Raw genomic sequence first — 11,064 nt, forward strand, 5'->3', positions numbered from 1 at the left:
AGCCAGCAGCATCCAGCTGTGAGTTACTAATTTCTAAGACAGAAGAAAGGGTCAGAGATGGAACCTCAAAAAGGCCTCTTTTGAGATGAAAACAGTGTTAAGAATGATAGAATGGTTAAATTTTCAAATACTTTTGAGAGGTCAAAGAGAACAGAGGTTCTGGATAGATAACTGGACTCTGGAAAGACCTGGCATTGACACACAATATATTAGAATACAATTATACAAAATAAATGTGTCAATATATGAAAGAAAGAAAGAAAGAAAGAAAGAAAGAAAGAAAGAAAGAAAGAAAGAAAGAAAGAAAGAAAAAAGAAAGGAGGGAGAAAGGGAAGGAGGGAAGGAAGGAATGAAGGAACAAAGGAACGAAGGAAAGAAAAAAGGATAAGGGCAAGTTCCTCCATATCCCCAGTTACGGATTTCTCTACTGAGCACAGCTTCATCCACTACTTTCTCTCAGTTCCTACATCTGTCTATGGAAGTCTGACTTTGACAACAACAAATTCAGAGATCCTGTCTGGTATGTACTGAATGACTTAAGAACTTCTGAGCAGTTAGTTTATTATGAATATCTGACTCATTCAATATTTATTTCAGGCAGATGATGTCAAAACTGGATCAACCATTAAGTAACCTCCTATAACGTAATTATGAGTACCAAGTCCTCTAATTACACCCATACTGTAGCCAGACTGGGAGCTACTTTCTATTCTTCCAATACTTCATGAGATTTCAAGTCTCCGATACTTTGCTTAGCTTTCCCTTTCCAACCTTTCCTGCCGAGAAAACGTCTACATATCTTTCAAGGCTAGGATCAAATGACCTCTCCTGGGTATCTATAATAAAACAACTCCTATCATTTTTTGTTGTCTATGTGTGTTCCCTACAGAGATGCTGGGCCTAACTGGAGGATATTTTAGTATGATTGCTCAGTTTGAGGATATGTCTATATTCTTGTGGTTAAGGTTGAAAGCTCCCCCTGAAGGGTTGGACATACAATGTCAATCACAGGGGGAAAGGTAAGTCCCCGGATTAATAAACTATGAGTGGCGCTCCTGCTCGCTCTCTTGTCTCACATTTTTAGAAATAGATCTCTTGGAGATGAGCATGTCTGAACTTCCAGGTGACTGAGAAAAAACAGCATCTGCCTTTTAGATTTTAAGATAGGTAACGAGGCCTTGCTATAAGAAATCATAAATACGAGATGAGCAACTCACTCATATAAACCAGATTATCAAGATCAGCAGGCTTCAGACTAGCAAAATCCCTGATCTGTCACAGTTATAAGATGCATCACAAACAGTTATGAGATGCATCACAACGAATGAGTTTCCAATAATAAAGTATCATAGTTTAATAGGATTTATATTTTTAAAATATAACTAGAGTGAATTCCAGATTACCTCAGTAATACCTTTCTCACTCCTTTGTGTTACAATATACTGTCTTGAGTGTGAGAAAATAAAGAGGAATCATAACTAGCCAGCTGGCAATTGCTCATTACTAGAGGAAGCCCAGACGAGTGTCAACATCATCTCCCAACTTGCTCTCTCAGTGGGTAGACAGGGTTGAGTGCTGCTCTTCCAGTGGCATATCAATACATTTTGTTTCCCATTGGCTATCTCCAAGTACACGCAAGACATGTACAACTGATGCCTCTTAATTTCTGTGCAGCAGGGAATCATTTGGGCCACAGTGAATGGGAGAAGAATGTCTTCTTGTGGCTCCCAAGGGTTTGGCAGCAGTGGTGACTACTTCCCCAGGGAGAAAATGAGAATCTGGAGAAAGGTTTGGAGACCGTGGAGATTTGTTCCTCCCACATAAAGAGTTGATCTCTTAAGTATTATTTTATTTGGAAAAAGACAGTTTTCCTACAGAAAACCTTTTAACATGCCCAGAAAAATTAAATCACTCCCATCTGTTCTGAATATATAGTTATACTATAGATTCTATCATTTTGCATTCTAATCATTTGCTTACATGACTGCCTCCCCAGTACTGTAAGTCACAGCAAAGAGGAATTAGGTCTACACTGCTGTGAATTACTATTGCTTATTAGAACTATGCTTGGCACTGTTACAAGAACTACCAACTTTTGATGATGACGAAAACATGACTAGAAAAGCAGAACAACATTCATCATGTTAATTTGGGTCTTTTTGTTGTATTCACTATTTACATATAAAAATTGTAAAGTCATCTTTATTCCACAGTTGTAATCTTACATGGTACATAAGGGGCACCCAAACATTTGATGATTAATTTATCATCCTTGCCATATCAATATTCAAAATGTAGCATACAGAATAAAGCAATGAGATAAACATGGAATTGTTTTTCTGAAACTGAGATTTGATAGTTCCTTGACAAATTTAGTCAGGGCCTATTAAATGAAATTCAAGCTCCTTGATTTGGCATTCTGACCCCATCACTGTTTGGATACTTCCTGTAATTTCTGTATCACTGCATTCTACATGCACCAGCCACTTTGTATGCTAGCTAATCTGGTCTAATGTAAAGCAGAAAGTCCCAAAGGGCTCTCTCCTGATCACCAGTCTCTCTCCTGCCTTCCCACTCTTCCTAGTTCCAAGGCTTTAAATATGAACATGCCAATGACTCCTTATCTTTCATACCCAATTGCCTGTTTGACCTCTCTGCTTGGATAACTGATACACATCTCAAACATAACATTGAGAAAATAAAACTCATATTTTTACCTTCACCCTCCTCCACCAAGAATGTATTTCTGCTCATGTTCTTCAATTCAATAAATGCTACCATCTTTCCCTTAGATGCTCAAGGCAAAAGACTCTAGGCATTTTTCTTGCTAGCTCTTTAACCCCCTCACATTTCCCTCTCAAATCCAAATCATCAGCAAATCCTATTGACTCATCCCCAAAACATAAATACAAACGAATTCATTACACTATCAATAATGAGGGAGTCCTAAATAAGGGAGTAGTTTGAGGAAAGGAGCTTTTTGAGAAGCTTCTAGATTTGCAAGGAAAAATTAAAGTTTATTCTAGTAACTAATGTTAGATTAAACACCTTATGAATATATTTTCAAAGGAAGATTCTAGAAATTGTATATTGATTTTTCAAAAAGTTGGGAAAGGTGTCACTTTTAGACCCCTGCTCATTCCACGCTTTCCCTCTGGCAACTACTCCTAGTTTAGCTTCCACTTCTTTTATAAGCCTTTACTGACCAATCCAGGGAGATTTTTTTCTTTCCACTTAGGATTCTATATTCAGATTGATGATAAGGATAAATGTTCTAAATACAAATTAATTAAAATCAAAACATAGCCCTTAAAATTTGTTTGGAAATGGGCATTGGCTTTACTCTCCAGGTCCCAAATGATGCATTTAATTATTCCCATTGTGTCTGTAAGGTTTAAAAAATTAGGTCTCTCAAGCCATACTCAGTGTCAATGCCAAGTAAATCCCCTCAGAATTATTTAAAATTTTAAACCATTCTCCATCAATGATATAAATATTATCACTGACCTGTTGGTAGAAAAATTTCCCTAAACATTCAGAAAGATAGAGTTTTATTTCTGGATCTACTTTAAAAATCAACACCAGACAACCGACTAGCTCTTATAAAACTCTTAACAGGGAAATCCAGGTGAGTGAGTATTTAACACTTTTGTTTTTCTTGTTGGAAATATTAACCTCCAGAAACATTTTTTCAAATTCTTTAAGGCTTTTTGGTTGCAATTCTTATCTTTCAATCTTTTAAGTCTTTCCTTTAATGTAAAGTCTATTTTGCGAGAATTATACAAATGGCCATAATTCATTTGTATCACTTCTAAATTTAAGAGAAACCTAAATTTACCAAAAATAAATAACTAAAGATGTACTTTTATAGTAATAATAGAAAATATATACAGAATTTTTGAAACTTCTTTAAGTAATATAGTTTGTAGTATAACTTACAACTTAACAGATGAAATAGATTATTAATCTCTATAATGAAATGGTGTTTAAACTGTCTCGGACATTCCCTATATATTAAACAAATCATACGAGAAAGGAATATACTATTAACCCTTGAACAATGTGGGTGCTAAAGATGCTGACCCCATGTATAATTGAAATAACCACATATAACTTTTGACTCTCAAATCTTAACTACTATTAGTTAACCAGAACTATTCATAGCACCCTTTTTGACAACATAAACAGTAGATTAGCACATATTTTGTACGTTATACTGTATTCTTACAGTAAAGTCAGCTAGAGAAAAGAAAATGCTGCTAGGATAATCATAAGGTAGAGAAAACACACTTACAGTATGGGGGGAAAAATCCATGTTTAAGTGGACCTGCACAATTCAAGTCTGTGTTGCTCAAGGATCAGCTGTAATTTTAAGCCATTCTTTTAAAACCTTGATGTAATTTGAGGGAACTTTCTAGTTTCTCTTTTGATTCTTAGAGAAATAAAATATCAGTGTAAAACTTACTTCTGTCTGACTAATTATAATCAACTAGGAAAACTCAAGGAAATCTTACTATTTTACGTAACTCCAAGCTGGCAAGTGTAAGGTATTTAATGGAAAAAATTATTGAAATTATATAGGTTTAAAATATTCATTTTTAGACTTCAGGTTGCCAAGAGTAAGTCATTTAATGAAAACCTAATTCAAAATAGAGAGACTTCAAGTGTTCATTTTTTTAAATATTGCTCCTAAAGGAATCAATCCAAAATAGTCTTAAAAGTTAATAATATTTTCAGGAAGGCAAAAGGGAAGAGATCTTCTTACATCTCTCCAAAATGCCTTTCCTCAGTTCCTTGAATACAAAGTGTGGTTATGGTCAATGAATATCCAGGAAACTATCAAAGTGGAAATGTCCAGAGGATCAACTGATCTTCTCAGAAAATATGTAGCACAGAGCAGGCATTTAGTAAATGCCAGGTCAATGAATGAATAATTCTTGAATTAACTAAAATAAGCAAAGGTAGATTGAAATACAGCATTCTTCAATAAATTAGAACTCTGTTAATAAGGAAAAAGGTAAGGGATAGGTCACTGAAGTTTTTAAAATATACTCAAAGTTTAATAAATTATGGAAGCTTAAAATATCATGGAAAAACTTGACACTAAAGAGAGTAAAACTTGACACCAAAGAGTCATTGCTTTACGCAGAGACAAGTTTCCTTAAGAATACATTACCACAGATGTGACTGTATTCCTGAATGACTCAAGATACACCCAAGACTGTCAACTAACTATTATTATTTATAACCGTGAATGTCATGATCGCAGAGATGGAGCAGATACTTCCTCAAACTTCCATTGTGATGTTATGCACAATACAACTGTAAAGTGCAGAAAACATTAATTAGATCCCTAATGATTATTGTGGGGCAATAAGCTATAAAATACAGCAGACCTAGAACAGATCATGGAATTTATTTAATAAAAATTTTGTATCCTGAAGTGCCTGGTGACTCAGTTGGTTAAACTACTGCCTTCGGCTCAGGTCATGATCCCAGGGTCTTCGGATCAAGCCCCACATCAGGCTCCCTGTTCCATGGGGAGCCTGCTTCTCCCTCTCCCTCTGCCTGCCACCCCCCTGTTTCTACTCTCTCTCTCAAATAAATAAAATATTTCAAAAATATTTTATATTCTGATTATAAAAGCAATATTCATTGCAGAAAATTTGAAATAGAGGAAAATATAAAGAATATTCCCATTGCACAGAGAAAACCAGTATTAACATTTTGATGTATTTCTGTGCTGCTTTTCCTTTACATTCATAGTAAGTATTTACTTGGAAAATTAGCATTATTCTGTATATCCACATTATATTTTATTTTTCACATGTTTTGTTATGTCTATTTTTTCAGTATATTAAATATATATATGATTGCAAAATATGCCATCATATGGATGATTCACACTTAATCATACTGAGCAAATGTTTACCATTCAGGTATTTTGAATTTTTCACTTATATTATAAATGATTTTACAATGGACATCATTATATGGAAGTCTTTATCTGAGGTTCTAGTTATTTCTTTCTGGGAGATTCACAGTTACTGGTCACAGGGTATGTATGAACAGCTAAGAGTTTCATTAACGTCCTGCCAAATTATTTTCCAATGATTGCAACAATTTATACTTCTACTAAGCATACCTTTGGGTTCCCATCTCACTGTATTTTAGACAACGCAATTATGGCAGTTTCTCTTTTAAAAAATTCTATTTTGGGGGCGCCTGGGTGGCTCAGCTGTCAAGCGTCTGCCTTCGGCTCAGGGCGTGACCCTNCTGGTCACAGGGTATGTATGAACAGCTAAGAGTTTCATTAACGTCCTGCCAAATTATTTTCCAATGATTGCAGCAATTTATACTTCTACTAAGCATACCTTTGGGTTCCCATCTCACTGTATTTTAGACAACGCAATTATGGTAGTTTCTCTTTTAAAAAATTCTATTTTGGGGGCGCCTGGGTGGCTCAGCGGTCAAGCGTCTGCCTTCGGCTCAGGGCGTGACCCTGGCGTTATGGGATCGAGCCCCACGTCAGGCTCTTCTGCTATGAGCCTGCTTCTTCCTCTCCCACTCCCCCTGCTTGTGTTCCCTCTCTCGCTGGCTGTCTCTATCTCTGTCAAATAAATAAATAAAATCTTAAAAAAAAATTCTATTTTGAAAAGCAAAGTAAATTTGCCCTCATAACTTAAAATGCTGTCTCTCTGATTAGTAATGAAATAAAACGTTTTTATTTTGTTAAAATTGTATTTCCTTTGAGATTTTTCTGTTCCTTTCCTTTTTCTTTCTTCTAGTGATTATTCCTGTTGATTTCTATAAGCTATTTTTAGAATAAAACTATAGAAACATTTTCATATTTATTGTAGTAATTTGCCAGTTTGCATTTGACACTTGTTTTTACTCATGATGTTTTTGAAATATAGTTATATAATTAAATTTATCTCTTTTTAACCCTTAAGATTTTGGAAATTTCTTCTGATAGCATCTAAATTCCTTATGCATATATGAAAAACTTTACATTTCATGCATAAATAGTATTATAAATGACCTGGAAGATTTTACATACAGCCNTTATCTCTTTTTAACCCTTAAGATTTTGGAAATTTCTTCTGATAGCATCTAAATTCCTTATGCATATATGAATAACTTTACATTTCATGCATAAATAGTATTATAAATGACCTGGAAGATTTTACATACAGCCTTTTTTTTCTTTTCCCTCTTCCTCTCTCTCCTGTCTGCTTCCATCCACATCACCTCCCTTCCCAAACCGCAGGGTTTTAAATACCTGGTAAATAGCACTACTTATTCCCAAAAAGCATTTCATTTTTAAATGTATATTTGTTATCATTAATGATAGTAAATTGCTAAGAATTTGTAAATGAAAATAGTGTTCTAAAAATTTTTTATGGTGATAAAATACACATAACTTAAAATTTACACCATATTTTAGTATATAGTTTAATGTATATTTGTTATCATTAATGATAGTAAATTGCTAAGAATTTGTAAATGAAAATAGTGTTCTAAAAATTTTTATGGTGATAAAATACACATAACATAAAATTTACACCATATTTTAGTATATAGTTTAGTGGCATTAAATACACTATATTGTTTTGTAACCATCATCACTATTTCCAGAATATTTTTACCACACCAAAATGAAACTCCATACATATTAAACAATAACCACCCATTTCCTCCCTCTGGCTAACAGCTATCATTCTACTTTCTGTCTCTACGAATTTGACTTTAATTCATGTAAGTGGAATCATAAAATATATGTCCTTCTGTGTCTAATTTATTTCACTTAGCATGACATCTTCAAGGTTCATCATGTTTTAACATGTGTCAGAATTCCATTCCTTCTTAAGGCTGAATAATATTTCGTTGTACATGTATACCATATTTTGTTCATCCATTCATCAATAGACATTTGGGTTGTTTCCAGCTTTCGCTATTGTAAATAATGCTGCTTTGAACATGAGCGTATGAAATACTTTTCTCAACATCATTGTTAATCAGTACATATACAATCACTGAAATTGTCTGGGAACACTGATGCTAATTGCTGACACTTAAATTATGAATCAGCTTTACCTTAACCATATAGAGAAGTTTTTTGCACTGAATATTCCTCTCAAGACCTCAGAAGCCATCCCTGTGCACGTAATCTGATATTTTTCTTGAAAATATGCTGGAAGAATGTTAAGAGTAGCTACATATGTAATAGCTTCGGGACACTGATACTACCCCAGAATTGGGCATGTGCCAAATCCGCATAACCTATGAAAGCCTTCGAAAATATGCTCCTTGTCCTTCTGAATCAGTTCGCTTAGCAGTCAAATCGGGCATATTATAAATTAGTACCTCACTACTCCACAATTTTTTTCTCAACAGAGAAGTCAGGAATGGCTGAAGAAAATCATACCACGAAAAGTGAGTTTATCCTCACAGGATTTACAGATCACCCAGAATTGAAGACCCTTCTGTTTGTGGTGTTCTTTGCCATCTACCTGATTACCATGGTGGGAAATCTTGGCCTGGTGATAGTGATTTCAAAAGAGTATCATCTTCACACACCAATGTACATCTTTCTGGGCAACTTGGCTATTGTGGATTCTTGCTGCGCCTGTGCCATTACTCCTAAGATGTTAGGGAATTTCTTTTCTGAGAACAGAATGGTTTCCCTCTATGAATGCATGGCACAATTTTATTTTCTTTGCACTGTTGAAACTGCAGACTGCTTTCTTCTGGCAGCAATGGCCTATGATCGCTATGTGGCCATATGTAGCCCACTGCAGTACCACACCATGATGTCAAAGAAACTCTGCATTCAGATGACCACAGGAGCCTTCATAGCTGGAAACCTGCATTCCATGATTCACGTGGGGCTTCTGTTTAGGTTAGCCTTCTGTGGATCCAATCACATTAACCACTTTTATTGTGACATTCTCCCTTTATACAGACTCTCCTGTGTTGACCCTTATATCAATGAACTGGTACTATTTATCTTTTCAGGCTCAATTCAAGTCTTCACTATAGGCAGTGTCTTAGTATCTTACGTCTACATCCTCTTTACTATTTTCAAAATGAAATCCAAAGAAGGAAAGGTCAAAGCCTTTTCTACCTGTTCATCCCACTTTTTATCTGTTTCACTATTCTATGGATCTCTTTTTTTCATGTACATTAGACCAAATTTGCTTGAAGAAGGTGATAAAGATATACCAGCTGCTATTTTGTTTACAATAGTAGTTCCCTTACTAAATCCTTTTATTTATAGCCTGAGAAATAAGGAAGTAATAACTGTCTTGAAAAAAATTCTGAAGAATAAAATGTCTCATGAAAGTTGGAAAAAAATGACATCTACTATAACTTAGTGATTTAAAAGTGGAAAATACTTCCAAGTGAAAATACACAGAGAAAATGCACACATTATATGTAAAATATTAAAATATATCATAATAAAATCAATTTAGGAAGCCATACTTACGGGAGAAAGCATACAGGAAAGAGAAAACTGTGCTAAATCTTCAAAAAAATAAAAATCAAAAACAAATTTGTAATTCATTCGAGAAACAGCTTAGCATGTTGCCAAGCTCATGGACTCTGTCAGCATCAGAGATTGGGCTTATCAGTCCCAACAGGAAAACAACAGAATTATCAGTGTCACATATAAAGAAGAATTCTATTTAACATTTACAGCCAGTCCACTTTAAAAACTTGGAGCATGAGTGCTCCACTTAGACTAAAAGACTTTAGGGGCATGGGAACCTTGAACCAATGAAATTTCTCACAACCATGAGAGACAAAGTTGAAGGAAGTAAATTTTGAAGAAGCAGTTTTAATAGCATTGTGGGGGACACTATAGTTAGGATAGAGGTAATGAGGAAATGAAGGTGTCAAATAAAAGTGAGTTTATATCTCCAAGTTAAAGTTCCAATGGAGTTGAATAACTAAACACAGAATGTCAACTTCAAGAGTAGTTATCTTCAGAAAGAGTTATTCACTCTCGTATGTTCACTCATAAAGATGCCATAACACAAAGTTCCAGGCAAGTAATCAAACTTCATGTAAGATTTGAAGATCCTCCATTGTCAGTGAGCTACATTCAACTTCTCTATCCTTCTTGAGAGGTGAGGAAAGGGTTCAACAATGAGGACAATACTATATTATATAGAGACATAAGGTATGATTGTTGAGCTGTAGGTATGGCTTGTCTACAATATTTCCTTTTTTTTTCACCATTGCAAAACCTGAAGTTGTAGAATGTAAGTAGAATTAAATGATTTTATTTATTTTTTAGAATTAAATGATTTTAACGTGACAAAATGAAAGAATTACTTTTCATTTATTTATTCAACATAGATTTATTGAGACCTTGTTATATGGAAGCGCTACTCTAGATTCTGGGATATATCAGTTACCAAAATACCAGCGTTTCCATCTTCTTATATAATAGAACATTGTCATGATTTTAATGACTAACTTCTGGATCAAGGAGGACCCATATGAAAAAGAAAATTTCCCCCTTCTACATCTTGTCTTGATGCTCTGAGGTCACATCTAAATTACCAAAAGGCAATTGTCAGGTTAAAAATCTGGTCCAGGCTAGCCAGCCACTGAAGCTGACTTCACATGGAAAATCAACATGCTGAGTCTATTTAGAAAAAGTTGTGGGAACATAGATGAAGTATTTCCAATCCCCTAACCCATGAATACAAACTTGTAATCACTTTGTTTTCCTTTTTAACCTCCAAAAAATCTAATCTATTTAATTCCGTATAATTAGACATTTCAACATTTCAAGATCGTCTTGGTTGTTTCTAATTTATTTTAATTCTTTTAAGATTTATTTATTATTTTATTTTAGAGACAGAACACACAAGTGGGGGGAGGAGCAGAGCGGGAGGGGGAAAGAATCTCAAGCAGACTCTGCATTGAGTTTGGAGCCCAACTCAGGGCTCCATCTCACAACCCTGAGTTCAAAACCTGAGCCAAACCAAGAATCAGAGGCTCAACTGACTGAGCTACCCAGGCGCCCCTCGTTGTTTCCTATTTAAACTC

The 11,064-nt window shown here is 34.8% G+C and overlaps 1 protein-coding gene across 1 annotated transcript; it reads left to right on the plus strand.

The window, feature by feature from the left end:
- Positions 1–8,408: 8,408 nt before the first annotated feature.
- On the plus strand, positions 8,409–9,377 carry LOC100482623 (olfactory receptor 5K1). The gene has a single exon (XM_011232699.2). The coding sequence runs from the start codon at positions 8,409–8,411 to the stop codon at positions 9,375–9,377; it is 969 nt and encodes a 322-aa protein (XP_011231001.2).
- The last annotated feature ends 1,687 nt before the right edge of the window (positions 9,378–11,064 follow it).

The sequence above is a fragment of the Ailuropoda melanoleuca genome, chromosome 1, assembly GCF_002007445.2.
Source record: "Ailuropoda melanoleuca isolate Jingjing chromosome 1, ASM200744v2, whole genome shotgun sequence".
Taxonomy (NCBI): domain Eukaryota; kingdom Metazoa; phylum Chordata; class Mammalia; order Carnivora; family Ursidae; genus Ailuropoda; species Ailuropoda melanoleuca.